The sequence below is a fragment of the Culex quinquefasciatus genome, chromosome 1, assembly GCF_015732765.1.
Source record: "Culex quinquefasciatus strain JHB chromosome 1, VPISU_Cqui_1.0_pri_paternal, whole genome shotgun sequence".
Taxonomy (NCBI): domain Eukaryota; kingdom Metazoa; phylum Arthropoda; class Insecta; order Diptera; family Culicidae; genus Culex; species Culex quinquefasciatus.
The window spans coordinates 111,568,789-111,584,744 of NC_051861.1; the positions used below are offsets into that span (position 1 = coordinate 111,568,789).

At 38.1% G+C, this 15,956-nt stretch overlaps 2 protein-coding genes across 15 annotated transcripts in view; one reads left to right on the forward strand and one right to left on the reverse strand.

Annotated features, from left to right (window-relative positions):
• Window positions 1-15,956, reverse strand: part of LOC6051312 — a 171,506-nt gene that overhangs the window by 121,065 nt on the left and 34,485 nt on the right. The gene's annotated exons all lie outside the window — the stretch shown is intronic.
• On the forward strand, window positions 7,866-9,586 carry LOC6051007. Its single transcript, XM_001867467.2, has 2 exons — window positions 7,866-8,654; window positions 8,723-9,586. Exons 1-2 carry the CDS (start codon window positions 7,866-7,868, stop codon window positions 9,584-9,586), a joined length of 1,653 nt encoding a protein of 550 aa, XP_001867502.2.

Sequence of the window (15,956 nt, forward strand, 5' to 3'; positions counted from 1 at the left end):
TCGCATACATAACCTCAAAGGGCGGAAATTTCAATCGACATTCTTCGTTCTGTTCTGCTACTCAACACTAGGTGTCGCATGTCGTTTGGCTCTTGAACGGCAATGGGAACAACGAGGGCAACAAAATTGCAACCGTTTGAGAGTTCGTGAGAGATTTGCGACCTGCCAAAATAAGGATCAGCGGGCGGTGAAAGATAGAACTGATGACACGGAATTAGAGGCAAAAAAGATATTTTGAAGTGCTTTTTAAACAAATTAAACACAAATTTATTATAAAAATTAAAACGCAGATTAATTCTAAAAGTGTTGCCGTTCACATCTAATTCAAATATGTTTGATCTCCGACAAACCTGCCAAACAAACATTCAGGGTGACCACTCAAATCCCATTTTCAAATTCCCGACTTTTTCCCGACTTTTTTTCCAGACTTTTCCAGAATTCTCAAATAATACGTATTTCTTATCTAAAGAATGATTTCAAACAAAAAACTTTCTATAAGAAAAGTCAATATTGACCACCGAAAAAAAATTAAATGAATTTAAAAATAATCCAAATATAGGCGTTTTTTGTAAATACAGAAACTAAACAACAATTTAAAAAAAAATCAAAAATGGAATTTAATTATTATGATTCTGAGTAGAAACACAAACAATTAGTCTTTGAAAAAAATATCGAAAGTTCAACAATACTTATAACTTCCATGTTATTTTTTAAATTTGCAAAAGTATAGTTTTGGATACTTCGTTTCATCTGGAAATGACAAAAAGTCAAAGATAACTGAACTTAAAATTTTGTTCCTATTTTTTTTAAACATCATCATCATTTTAAATCAAAGAATGATAAGAAAATATTTGCTGATATTATTCATTCAAAGAATTTAGAAAAATGTCCAGGAATTTTTAAAAAAATATTATGTTAATTTCCCGTTTAAATTTTTTAATTTTTGATATATTTTTTTTAATCAATGTTAATTTATCTTGTAGTAAGCATTTTACTATTTTTTTTTAATGAACCCTTTTTTTTAAGCAAAATGTTTTAAAAGACAATTTTTTGAACAGTTTTGCAATAACTCTAAATTTCTTGGAATTTTTTTTTTGCAATTTGAAAATATTCTTTGTTTATAAAAAATAAAAAAAGTTTTTCAATTTTGAATTTTATTCGATATTTAAGTTTTCCGAAAACTGAAAATTAAGCTTTATGTACAGTAGGTAATTTACCCACACTCTCAAAAAAAGTTTAAAGGCAACATTTAAAAAAAACATATTTTTAATTTCTTAATGAATTTAGTTAAACAATTAAAAATATTTACCAAAAAAAACCATTGCCAAACGCAACGCAAATATTCAATCTATATGACAAAATGAAATAGAATCATATCTCTAAGCTGGCTATTAGGCTCTATTTTTATATTAGTTTTTCATTAACTTAATCTCTTGTTTGATTAACAAAAATTAATAGAGATCATATGATTCATGAAAAATATTATGAAGATGTGTGTCAAAGACTCCAATATTAATTAAGATTTTGAATGTCTTAAACAGCTTTTCCATACTTAAATATAGTGAAATAGTGAAATGAACCTTAAATTTAAAGTAAGTTACTAAAGCAGAATTGAGCGAATTCAATTTGAAAATTGCACAAAATATTACAAAATTATTCAAGAGTTAAAAAATAATTTTCAAACAAGTATTTTTAGAATTCCCGACTTTTCCCGACTTTTTGACAAAAAATCATAAATTCCCGACTTTTTCCCGATTTTTGGCAGATTTTGGCGAATTCCCGACTTTTTCCCGACTTTCCCGATTTCCCGACTTGAGTGGCCACCCTGAAACATGCATTTAACTTTCCAATCATTTTTTGACTGATTATTTCACTTGAGTAAGTCTAATGCTAGTTTAAGGAACTTTACTAAAATAAAACGAAGAACTGCTCAATTTCGAGCAAAATTAAGGGTTCTCATATAGGACAACGAAAATCTCAACTTTTCCAAAAGTGGACCCCTTAAAAATTAAAAAAATAGGTAAAAGTTTCTATTAAACATATAAACAATGTTCGTTTTAATCAACTTAATAGCATATTTTTCAAATAATGAGTATAATTATAGCTGTTTTCATGTTAAAAGTACCAAAAATGTTGAAACTGTAAGAATTTTTAATAAATCAAAACTATACTTAATTGTACTTCACTGAAGCATCATGATTAAAGTTTGAAATGATATTTTATGATAATAAATCAAAAACAAAACATTTTTTTTTTGAAAATGAACATGCGTGGTTCTATCAACAACTGTAAACAAATGTATTGTTTTGTTTTGGTCAACTATTTAAGTAATTAATATGGAAAATCACTTTTTTAATCATTTTTTTGTTTACAGAGGTTTATGACACGTTTTCTTTGATCTTTTTCTGATATAAATGTGTTTTAAAGTCTGTTAGGTTTTTATGTTGTTTTAAGCCATATCTGTTAACAAAATTTTTTTGTTCACGATGAAAAGTTAGCGAATGCCCTCTTTTCATCTTTATATCTAAATATCATTAGACCCACACCATACACTCAACCCCACTTTTTTAGTCTCTACCCCGTTGGTTAATCAAAGTCAAACTAAAAAGTGACGAACTGTCACTTTTTACACAGTGTGCGTGAGACACTATGAAAACAAACGTTTGATAGTGTGTGTGAACTCCGTGTAAAAGGGGTGTCAAACTAAAAAGTGGGGGTCCGTTTGACAACAGTTGGTGTCAAACCATCGGGTACATCAAAACATCAAATATCGGTTAAATTTGATATAAAAATAACAGTTTACCTAAAGTAGACCCGGGTCCACTATAGAAAATTTCACAAGGCTATTTTTCTGCACAAAAGTACATAATTGATGGAACAAATAGTCAGAATTGCTCAAAAGACTTCAGATTTCATTCTTTTGTGCAAAGGCTTATGTGCTTAAAATATTGAATTGTGAAAAATGCTCGTCGACTCTACTAGGGGGTCCACTAATGGTAAAAAAAACCCTATTCTAGGTCCACTGAAAAAAATACTAATGTACTGATGCAAACAAGCTGATGGTCGCAGCTGTCAGATTCGTGTTTGTTTGTTTTTGTGTTTGATTTACGGAATCTGAAAATTTCCGGGTTTTATCCTTTCCAGTTTTTCGAATCGCATGCGAAAAATCTGCAGAGCAACTGAAAAAACGAATTTAACTTGGTGCGTTTTTACTTTGGCAACCTTGTACAACAAAGGTTATCACAATTTTGGACAGCTTCACATTTCTTGGTTATGTTTTTTTCTGATGCAAACAAATCCGCAGCAGCCATGTAAACATTCTTAGAATGTGTTGGTTTCTAACGAGAAATTTTTATAATGTTTCTTTTCAGTTTATGGTTCAAAACGTAGTTTTCCATTCCATTTTTTTTTATTATTATTCGATTACCATCGTGTTTCAGGAACAATTTTACATAAGAATCAATGTATATCTTAAACTAAACCAAACCATTATTGCCGAGAAACAGCCCTTCAAAAATAAAAACTTTGAATTTCCTACACAAAAATAAGCAAGAGGCCTACTTTCAGGGCGTTCGCAATTCAATGCACTGGCACATGGCGTTTCACCGAAGGTTATGAGAAACGATCGAAATGTCTAGCCCGTTTCGCAATGATCACCGAACCAATGACAGAAAACGTTCCATCATCGTGCTCGCTACAGAAGATTTATTCGGACTGCTACAAACAGCAAACAATTTGGGAAAGGCTGTCAAGGATCACGGTCTAGATGGTACCTGCACGGTTCACCGTCGTGTAACGATTACAGCCGAGTTTTACGATCAACTAAGAAGCTGTGAAAACGATTTGAAACAATTGGTCGCAAACCGCCAAGTTCGTACGAGCTACCTGTAATCAAGCGGAACGTACTTACCATACCCGCTGCAAATATCATGCGCATCATGGATGAACTACCCAGCTATGGAAAATACACAATACGCCGGGGCTGATTACGGCACATTCCCGGCCCAGTCGCCGCAGGCACTGCAGGAACTGATGCAGATCCTGCCAACCCTAATGATCATCCGTAGTTCGGTTATCCGAATTTTGACAAAGAACTGAGCGTTTGAAATGGTGCGAAATGTTTGAAGATATTGCGCGTTTCCATCACGTGCCCTTGACGTGACGTTCTACGCACATAAATCTTACGTCCCAAGTAGAGATGATGTCTGCAACGCAACAGCTTTCTGTTGCGTGGATGCAGCAACATGCCGTCAGAACGGGATTGCTAATGTCAACACAAAATTTGACAGTTTGCTTCACTTGAAAGCTTGCTTGATGTTGAAATCGGTCCGTCAGTTGATAACACGTTTTGGAAGCGTTGATAAATTAAATGAGGTGGAAGCGCTAAGTTTTGACGTGTTCTCTAACAACGAAATGAGTTGGAACTTCCTTCACAAAAAATCCTCTAGATCCTGCAGTTTCTAAGCAGTTGGTGGAGTTTTGCGGCTCAGAAGAGCTATCAAATTTGTAATTTCAATAATTTGTAATGATTCAAAATTTGTCATTTTTGAATTTTTTGTAATTTTTGATTTTTTTGTATTTTTTGTAATTTTTGTAATTTTTGTAATTTTTGTAATTTTTGTAATTTTTGTAATTTTTGTAATTTTTGTAATTTTTGTAATTTTTGTAATTTTTGTAATATTTGTAATATTTGTAATTTTTGTAATATTTGTAATCCTTGTAATTTTTGTAATTTTTGTGATTTTTGTAATTTTTGTAATTTTTGTAATTTTTGTAATTTTTGTAATTTTTGTATTTTTTGTAATTTTTGTAATTTTTGTAATTTTTGTAATTTTTGTAATTTTTGCATTTTTTTCACTTTTCCGCTTTTGACAACCGAGGGGTAATAAAGCGCAAAGAAATTAATCTGTAAACAAATTTCGAACAAAATTCAATTTGCCACACTTGCAACTTGGGCGATTAAAATTGCAAGACAAACCACCAGGTCCGCTTTCAACGGAGGATGCTCCAAATGGCTTTCAAAAGGTAAATTACACGGAGTGCACTTGGGAGACCCCTCGGCAGTAGGGGAGCGAGGAGAGAGGTGCGAAACAAGAACTTAATTTAATTAAAAATCCAGTTTGCAAAAGTTTATCCCGGGCGGCGGCGAAATTTTCTTCTTCGCGTGCCACGGAAACTTCCCAAGTGACACAATCTGTCTTCGCGGAGCATGCCCTGCGGTAGGGCTTTCAAAGCGTGCTCTCTCGCACGGTGGAGAGTATAAATTTAAATTAAGTATCGGAATTAATCCGGCGTACCTTCGAGCAGTCGGAGTAGCCTTGCTGGTCCTCGTCGCTTAAAGTGCTGATCATATTAAATTTGAGTACGATTTCAAAACTATGGTTAAATTCATAACCCGAATTAATTTTATTCGAATTTACGAACAAAAGTTTACAAATTCATGAACATATTTCATGAAGTCGTGAACATTTATTCATGAACTCTGTTCACCGCAAAGATAAATCACAGCTTACTACGGAGGGTTTCATTTGTTTACTCTCAAGATGAGGGACCGATTTCGAGTGAGGTGACCGGAAAGTTCACGGCAGGGCCTACTCTTGTACGGATTCTAATTAAATTTTGTCCTCCTCGCAGCTAAATTGATTTCGGCTGACTTTTCAAATGCTTGCCAAAATGATACCTGACTGTTTACCTTTCAAAACTTCCCCAGTCTAATTTGATGCATTTTGATTGATAGTGTTGTGCAGCCGCTAAAAATGGTTAGTTTATTTACGGACCAAGCGACGCAAACAGTGTTGCCAGAATTTTTGCACATTTTATTTTCGAAACCACTTTTAACGAGCAATCAAATTTAATTGCGTATTTAAGCAACGCACAAACGATTTGCAAATATTTTTTTCCGCGCAAAATAAACACAAATCAAACGCAAATCAACCACGTGTGCTGATGCAAATTTTCAACACAAGTAAAAAAAATGGCACTGGAGCACAAACAAAACGATCAACCATTTGTCGTGTACGCAAAAAAGGCACGTCTCAAATCAATTAGCAAAGTGGGCACAAAGCTGCAACTGGATGCCGTATAACGTTCCGTATGAGCACAGTTAAAAATGTGTAATTTTGGGCGATTTATAATTACAAAAAAAAAAAAAACAAAAATATAATTATACAAAAATATAAAAATACAAAAATACAAAAAAAAAATACAAAAAATACAAAAAAAAATACAAAAAAATACAAAAATACAAAAATACAAAAATACAAAAATACAAAAATACAAAAATACAAAAATACAAAAATACAAAAATACAAAAATACAAAAATACAAAAATACAAAAATACAAAAATACAAAAATACAAAAATACAAAAATACAAAAATACAAAAATACAAAATACAAAATACAAAAATACAAAAATACAAAAATACAAAAATACAAAAATACAAAATACAAAAATAAAAAATACAAAAATACAAAATACAAAAATACAAAAATACAAAAATACAAAAATACAAAAATACAAAAATACAAAAATACAAAAATACAAAAATACAAAAATACAAAAATACAAAAATACAAAAATACAAAAATACAAAAATACAAAAATACAAAAATACAAAAATACAAAAATACAAAAATACAAAAATACAAAAATACAAAAAATACAAAAATACAAAAATACAAAAATACAAAAATACAAAATACAAAAATACAAAAACAAAAATACAAAATACAAAAATACAAAATACAAAATACAAAAATACAAAAATACAAAAATACAAAAATACAAAAATACAAAAAATACAAAAATACAAAAATACAAAAATACAAAAATACAAAAATACAAAAATACAAAAATACAAAAATTACAAAAATTACAAAAATTACAAAAAATTACAAAAATTATCAAAATAAAAAAAATACTAAAATACGAAATTCAAACATATTAAATCTAATTTTACCCTGACAATGTTTACTGTGTACGTGACGTCAAAAGGAGGGCACCGAGCGAATTGCTACGTGTTCGAGTGGCGCGGATTTGTTTTCGATTCTTTGCTGATTTTTGTTTTGTTGCAATTTGTTTCCTCCAGAAGAGGGGGAAAACCCCGTGTTTTTTTTTTTTTATGACGGATGACAATCGCTCTCATTTCATGGTCACGAATCATTTCAACCGGAAGAGTTTAATTGAATTTCATGAATGATTGTTTTGTTTCAAGAAGAAACATATTATTTTTTGTAACTGCGTGTGTTATTGTTTTTTTTTTTTTGCAAGCTGTGACATAACCAAACTGTCGGATCTTTTTTCCGGATCCTGTCCGGAAAAGATCCGGCAACAAGTTTGTATGGTTTGTCTACAAATCACTTGGTGCATTTGACAATAGGAAAGGTCTTTCACCATTGTCTTTTGCAAGCAGTAACATAACCAAACTTTTCGGCACCCTCAGCAATTTTGTATGGATCGCCGTTTGCTGAGGGTGCCGAAAAAAGGTAAACAAATCACTTCGTGCCAATGACAGAACCGCTTGTTGACACTCCGACGGGAAGAGGCGCACATTGAGGTTAAGCAACCTGAGCCATATTTTTTCAGCTGGCAAAGCACGTTCGACGCACGATTTGAACCTTTTTGCCGCAGGTAGACTGTTGAGGGTAAAAGGATCGTCAAAAACTCTCTCTTGTTCCCTGTTGTGAACAATAAAGTCATAAAAGTGTAAAGGCAGGCGGCAAACCAGTACCGCCATGGGCGATCCCTTTTTTATCAGTTTCATCTTTCTTCTGGACGTCTCGTCTGTACCTGATCCCTCTACCTAGTTCCGGATTCAAAAACTCAGTTCACGTTCAGCCTTCGTCGGTGACACACTTCGCAAAATGTCGAACCCCAACCTGCAAACCTCCGTCCTGGACCCGGGTCGCTTCCCGTCGGAACTGCTGGAGCACATCTTCCGGCATCTCGCGCTCCGGGATCTCAAGTCGGCGCTGCTGGTTTGTCGCCACTGGCGCGATCGGATCGGGGCGAGTTCGACGCTGATGGGCAGGGTGGTGCTCCGATTTCCGAAGGATCGCCCGCTGGACCGTCGACATCCGGGCGTGTGGCACGTCATGGCCAGGCGAGCCCGGCTCGAGCGTTGCTCCGTGGTTTCCGTGGAGCCTTGGTGGGCCGCTTTTGGGTCGAAGCTGGTGCGGATTGATTTGAGCATGGTTACAGTGGATCTTCCGGTTTTGTTGGTGATGCTTCGGCAGACTACGAATCTTAGAGAGCTGGATGTGGGGTACTCGACGGTTGTGAATGGTGAGGATTTCGATGGGGACTTGCGGTTGAACAGTCTGGAAGTTCTGCTGTTCCATCGCGCTTCACCGGGATTGGTGGAGGCTCTTAAGAATGGTTGTCCCAGGCTGAAGAGACTTTCCGTTACACATCACACCGCTCCGGGCGAGCCGGATCTACTTGAGTTGGTGCAGACTGTCCAGGGTACGCTGAAGGTGCTGAAGCTGAGACTGACGGACACCGTGCTGGAAGCCGTCTCGGAGATGGACCAGCTGAAACTGACCAATGCTTGGGTTCAACACTGTAACGATGTACTGTTGACGGTTCAATTCTGTCGTCTGCAACCAACACTCACCACTTTGAGTGTGTTTGGCAGAGATATTACAGGATCGGTAAGTTTTCCAGTGACCCTAAATAGTTTCAGACCCCAAATAACAAAATCCAAAACCCTCTCCCACAGATACTGGCCGAGATTGGTGAACTGCTGCCGAACCTCAAACACCTGTCAGTTTGCTTCGCCGGAATCGACCACGAAACACTGTCGATGGACTTCCTAAGAACCATGCCGAAGCTGGAGTCGCTGCACCTTCTCGGCGATCCTCACACGCGTCGATTCAAACACCTGCAGCCAATCGACCCTTCCCGCCGAGCCAACCTGAAGAGTCTCCAGCTGAAGTACCTATCCGTACATCCGGACGAAACGTGGCAGTTTCTAGCTCGTTCCCACCGAATCCAAACCCTCTCCCTCGCCTTTTGCCACCTGCAAAACTGGCCACAATTCGCCCAAGCCCTCGGACGGTTGCCGTCCCTGAAACAACTCACCCTCCACTACAACACCGTCCTCGCATGGCCACAAACCCCAACTCGCTTCACCAACACCACCACCAAAGCCCTAACCCTAAGCTTCCCAATCCCAATCCCAAAAAACCACCTCGACAGCCTGCTCTACTCCTTCCCGAACCTCAGCGAACTCAACCTGGCCGAAACACGCACCTTTGACGACGCCACGATCCAGCACCTCAGTCACCGGTTCGCGAAGCTGCGCAAGCTGACCATCAAGAGCTGCTCCATTACGGACGATACGGTGCGGCACTTTTGCCAGCATCCGGGACAGCTGGAGAGGCTCGAATTGCGCACCAATTCAAGAGTGTCCTCGGTGGGACGACTCGAGGAGAAAATTGACACCGTGGTTTTTGTTCCCGCTGAAATGGGTAACAGATTCCGCGTTTTCGAATCCAGAGTCGTTTGGATTTGTTGGGTTGTGGTGTTTGCATTCGCGTTTGCATGTGATTATTATTATTTTTCAGAGAATTATTATCAATAAATATGATTTCAGCAAATATTAAAGAATCTGACTTGAAATTTGTTTTGAAACAATATCACCTTCGTTTAGCCTAAAATTCTAAAATTCTAAAATTCTAAAATTCTAAAATTCTAAAATTCTAAAATTCTAAAATTCTAAAATTCTAAAATTCTAAAATTCTAAAATTCTAAAATTCTAAAATTCTAAAATTCTAAAATTCTAAAATTCTAAAATTCTAAAATTCTAAAATTCTAAAATTCTAAAATTCTAAAATTCTAAAATTCTAAAATTCTAAAATTCTAAAATTCTAAAATTCTAAAATTCTAAAATTCTGAAATTCTAAAATTCTAAAATTCTAAAATTCTGAAATTCTAAAATTCTAAAATTCTAAAATTCTAAAATTCTAAAATTCTAAAATTCTAAAATTCTAAAATTCTAAAATTCTAAAATTCTAAAATTCTAAAATTCTATGCTTTGCTGAATTATTTTAAGTCGTCAGATTTTCAACACTGGCCCGGGCTTTTACACGACAAAAGCAAACCATAAACCAATAAACCGACGATTAAACGATAAACAATTTATTTCAAAAAGGTAGTCTACCGAGAAATAAGCAGTATTTTCTTTCATCGAGAATATAGGAAAAAATTGAGGGAAGAAGACGAAAACTTAATAAAATTTGCATCTGATCTAGTTTTGAAAATGTCCTATTTTTTATTTCTTGCTATGTTTTTTTTTATTTTTTAAATTTAATTTTCATAATACTTAATTTTTAGAACTTTGGAATGTCTAAATATTGGAATTAGAGATATTCTGCACGAAATGAATTTCAAGCAAAACTAATTTTTAACACTTATTTTTGAAAATTTGAGAATTCCATAATTTTTGTATTTGGATTATGAACGATTAGGATTCTGAAAGCATCAAGTTAAATAGAGTTATCTAAGCCCGATCTCACGCACACTATCTTACCATTTGTTTTTGCTGGCGGGTACAAATTTTAACCTAAAAACCCTTCGTGTACAAAAACGCAATACATGCGCACGTAGATAACTCTATTAACGATCGTGAAAATTTCAAATTTAACTATGCAATTGCTTCATTGAATCTAGAATTTTTCTTGGTCGTGTAAGTTTACATTAGATTCATTGGAAATTTACACGATTTCAAAAGATTTCTAATTTGAACATTTACAATGAAAATCTTGTAAATTTCCAATGAATTTGATGTAAAAATACATCATTAAATGATAAATTTTATCATGATACCTTTTGTTACATGATAAATAATGGAAATTTACATGAATATTTTTTTCTGTGTATGCATTCCATACAAATTTCGGGACTGGTTATACATGAGTACACGCAGAAAAATAAGGCATATTTGAATAAAAAGGCAAAAACATGTTGTTGATTTCAAGCAAAACAACGTTGTTTACACACAAGATTAAGATTCTAGTCAGAAACTTCTGTACTGTACTGTTTTCGTGTAGTTTTTGCCACAGTTTATGTTGTCTAGTTTTCTCACTCTACGTTACTTGTAAACACACACATATTTGTACTCACAGAACACAAACAGATGGAAAAGGGTCAGTGAACTTGTCCTGACCGCTCAGTTTCTTGAGGGAAAACATCCCAAGATCAGTCCCATTTCCTGACAGACTTCAGAACAGGTCGGAACAGTTCCGTTCCGTACAGTTTCTGTTAAATACAGTTTAGTTTAAACGCGAATAAAGAGTTTCTGTTAAATATAGTTTCGTTTTGTATCGTAACAACAGTTGTTTCTAATTACCGGGAACGAAAGTGCGACAGGATCATACAGACGCTCTTATGTGCGAAATCAAACGTAAAAGGGCCGAAACCGAAGTGTAAACAAAGAGTCTGTCCTGCTCACGTCAGTTGATGTTTACATTAGAAACGAGCAGGATAGACTCTTTGTTTACATTTCGGCTACGGCCCTATTGCATTGTTTTGCTTGATTTGAAAATCATAATTTTTGTTGAATCAACGCTAAACGTCAAAGCAACTTTTTCAAAACAACAAAAGATTTTTGTGGAATTGAGAAAATCAAGGTTTGTTTCAACGCAAAATCGGCGCTGATTATATTCAACAAAAAATCGTACAGGCTGATCGTACAACATATTTTTCTGCGCGTATGAATGGAATTGGTATTTACGTGTATGAAATTCTGTATCTTGAGATAAGATCGATTGTCTTTCGTGTGCAAAGTTGTAGGTTATGATTAGGACTCAGGCTTAGAAAAAAGGGGAATACGAAAAAAAATCCAGCTTTTTTAATTTACTAATAAACACATCCTTTGAGCCATAGGCCGTGATGGTGCAAAATCAGGTTTAGAAAATATCATTTGCAAAAAAACGTGTTTCTTGGAAAATATCGAAAACTGGGACAAACAAATCACTAAAAATATTTTTTTGAGGCAAAATTTAATTTGCAATAAATTGGAATATTTTTGATAAAGTGTGTATTTTTTCAAGTAATAGCTACTTTCAGTTATAAATCTTCGTTTTTTTAGGTTTTCTGAGCTGAAAAAAACTTCAAAGATGAATCTTGAGTGTTGAGTGAGGAAAGAGAAATCGTCTAATTGTGTATACTTTTGACTGATATACTGTCTGTTTGCGATCTTCAGGGGGTAGAAAAGTCTACAATAAGGTCATAAATGTTGTAATGGCAAACGAAAACAAATATTGCTCAGGTGATAATAGTTTTAGTGACCTCTTCAGCCTGAGCAGTCCCTTTTCATCACTTTCACCTTCATCAACTACCTCCTGGAAGCCAGGTATTGTCATTAAAAATCCAAGTGTTCACAAACTCAGTTAACGCTCAACCCTCACCGGTGCAACCTCGCAAGTGACTTCAATCAAAATGTCGAACCGCAACCTGCCATCCTCCGTCCTGGACCCGCACCGCTTCCCGCCGGAACTGCTGGAGCACATCTTCCGGCATCTCCCACTTCGGGATCTCAAGTCGGCGCTTCTAGTTTGCCGCCACTGGCGCGATCAGATCGTGGCAAGTTCGTCGCTTATGAACCGGTTGGTGCTCCGATTTCCGGAGGATCGCCCGCTGGACCGTCGACATCCGGGCGTGCGGCATGTTCTTGCTAGGAACGTCAGCTTTAGCTGCTGTTCCGTGATCTCCGTGGAGCCGTGGTGGAGCGCTTTTGGGTCGAAACTGGTGCGAATCGATTTGAACAAGGTTGTAATGGGTCTGCCGGTGATGCTGGCGATGCTTCGGCAGACTACGAAGTTGAAAGAACTGAGTATCGTGGATTCGATCGTTCTGAAATGTGACGGTTTCGATGGGGATCTTCAGCTGAACAGTTTGGAAGTTCTGAAGATCGAGAAGCCTTCAACGGGACTGCTGAACGTTCTCAAGCGAGGTTGTAGTAGATTGAAGGTGCTTCTCGTTACGAAACGCTCCGTTACGGATGAGCCGGATCTACTGGAGCTGGTGCGGATTGTGCAGGGTACGCTGAAGGAGCTGTACGCGGAACTGACGGAAACCTTGCTGGAAGCCATTTCGGAAATGGACCAGCTGAAACTGACAGGAGCCGGGTTGGGACACGAGGAAGACACTGCGTTGACAATCGAATTGTGTCGACTGTTTACTTGCGTCACCATTTTGACTTTGAAAGGCGTTGGAATCTCTGGATCGGTAAGTGTCACAACACGCTTGCATGAAAATGGGCATTTTTAGCTCAATATTACCTACGCCATAATTTAAACAGTGGGCAATCGAATAACACCAAACCTTTTTCCACAGATACTTGCCGAGATTGGTCAACTGCTGCCAAACCTGAAAGAATTGTCAGTTTGCTTTGATTGTCTAACCATCAAACCGCTTTCAATGCAATTTCTCCGTACCATACCAAGGCTGGAGAACCTGAACCTTGCCGGTGACCCGCAATGTTTTAAGAAACTTGGGTTGATCCATCGATCCTGGTGTCCCAGCCTAAAGCAGCTTCAGCTCAAGCACATAGCTCTAAACGAGAATGAAACGTGTCAATTTCTTGCAACCTCGCACCAAATCAAATCCATATCCATGTTCCAATGCCTCCTGCCAAATTGGACTCAATTTACGCAAACTCTCGGAACATTGCCATCGTTGGAACAAATCACAATGCACCATATCGTTGTCCCCGAGTGGCCTCGAACTCCCGCCCACTTCACAAATCGCAGTGTCAAATTACTGAAGCTCAACATCCGATCGATCCCCAAGGGCCACCTCGACAGCCTGATACAAGCCTTCCCGAAGCTGCAGACACTCCACCTGGCCGAAACTCGAACCGTCGACGACGCCACGATTCAGCACATCAGTAAGCATCAGGAGCAGCTCCGTCACCTGGCGATCCAGTCCTGCCCAATCACGGAAAAGTCCGTTCGTCGCTTTTTCCTGCACACTGGAAAGTTGGAGAAGCTCGAGTTTGCCTTCGTCGCGGGAGTTGCCGATCACGAGGTTGAGCGACTCCGGCAGAAACTTGGCCCTTCGGTTGAGGTTTCTCTTAAGAAGCAGGTTGAAAAGGAGAATTATATCACCTTTGAGGTTACCCGTGACGCCAAGGACTTCACTTTGGCAATCATTGGGGCGTGTGTGACCCCCAAGATGGCTGCCTTCAGCATCCGCCTGGTGACGATCTTGGTGCTAGGTCGCTTTGTTTTTAAAATGTTTAAATAAAAAAAAACATTTTCGCAACAATTTCATTGAGGCCCTTTTTAACAATATCACCTAGCCTGCGCAGCCCACTGAAAAAAGTATGATTGCAGTTGGTTTACCCATCAAGTGAGTGTTTTCTCTTCAGAGTGTAGCAATGTAAACAGAGAGCTGTCAGCTTGAAAAGACCGCCCTTTTCCAATCATTCAGTTTTCGCCAAAACCGGGATTGAAAAATAAAAAGATAAAAATGTTCTAAACGGCTTTCTTGTCAGAAATTTACCAACACATTCAAAGTATGTTCACATCTCTTTCGAGCAAAAGTTTTTTTGTCAGGCGACTTCTAGCTGGTTTTTTTGAGTGACCGCCCGATATGTCAGCCAACATGGCCAACATACTTCGCAGGGCTGTGACAGCTCGAGCTTGGTCATTGTTTGCATCAGGACACTGTGACGAGAAGTTCGCCATTTTTGGGTTAAATTATATATGTTTTCACTGGGCCCAGAAAGCCTTATAAACAAAGTGGCAAATCAAAATTTCCATTCAACACGAAATTTGAGTCTCAGTGGAAAGTTCCAACACATGGTTGAAAATCGTCGCGGCGCCTCTTCATGTCGAAGATTTACGATCTTGCTTCTTTCGTTGTCCTTTTTTACGATCCTTTTTTTTCTAATCCGACCATTTTCCAAATCAGTCTCCTTTCACACTTCAAACGTGCAACCACGAATCTGTCGCGCAGCATGTCGGACCTACGCCCACTACCGCTGGAAGTCTGGCAACAAATCTTCGGCTATCTGGCCGTGCGCGACCTCAAGAACGCTCTCCGCGTTTGCCACGACTGGTGCCAGCGGATCGTCGGAACGAGTTCGCTGATCAACCGGATGCAGCTCAGAATCAGCCGCGAAACCACGCTGGATCATCGCAGTTCCGGCATTCGGTTCGTTTTGGCCCGTAAGGTTTGCCTCTTCAAGACCAAGATCCTCTCCGTTGATCCGTGGTGGTCTGCGCTGGGTGCGCTCTTGAACGATCTGGATCTGCGCGAGTGCCAGGTGGTGGTTCCGACGCTGTTGGCCATGCTCCGGCAGTCGCCGAACTTGGTACGGCTCACGCTGGACAAAATGCAGTACTTGGAGTTGGAGGACGCCGTCGCGGCTGACTTTCAGCTGAACCGGCTGGAATATCTGAGTCTCGGGATGACGAACGGCCCGCGGATTGTGGACGTTCTTCGGCCGGCCTGTCCCGCGCTAAAGTCGTTTGCGTTTTCCGCTCGTGAATCCGTGCCGTCCGAGCGGGAAGTGATAGAGCTGGTGCGGGGCGTCCAGGGGACGCTGGAAGAGCTTTTTGTTCCCATTAACGCTGTCGGGAGGGCCCTGTTGGCGATGGACCGGCTGAAGCTACGGGCGGTTAATTTGAACCGCGTGGAGCCGGAAATCATACTGGACGTTTGTCGGATGCAGCCGGATTTGCAGATCCTGGACGTTCGCGTTTCACGGTTGGATGATTCGGTGAGTTGACACAGTTTATGTCATGACCCACTGTTAAAAATATGGTGCGCATAAGTTTTACCTTGAAATGAGTTGTTTTTCGTGAGAGTGATGCGGGTTTAAAAATCATCCACCATACTTTTTCATCTCAAATTTTTCAGCAACTTTGTGAAATTGGACAACTGCTGCCAAATCTGCGACAACTCATCACTAACCTGGACGGAATTCAACACCAAGAACCGCG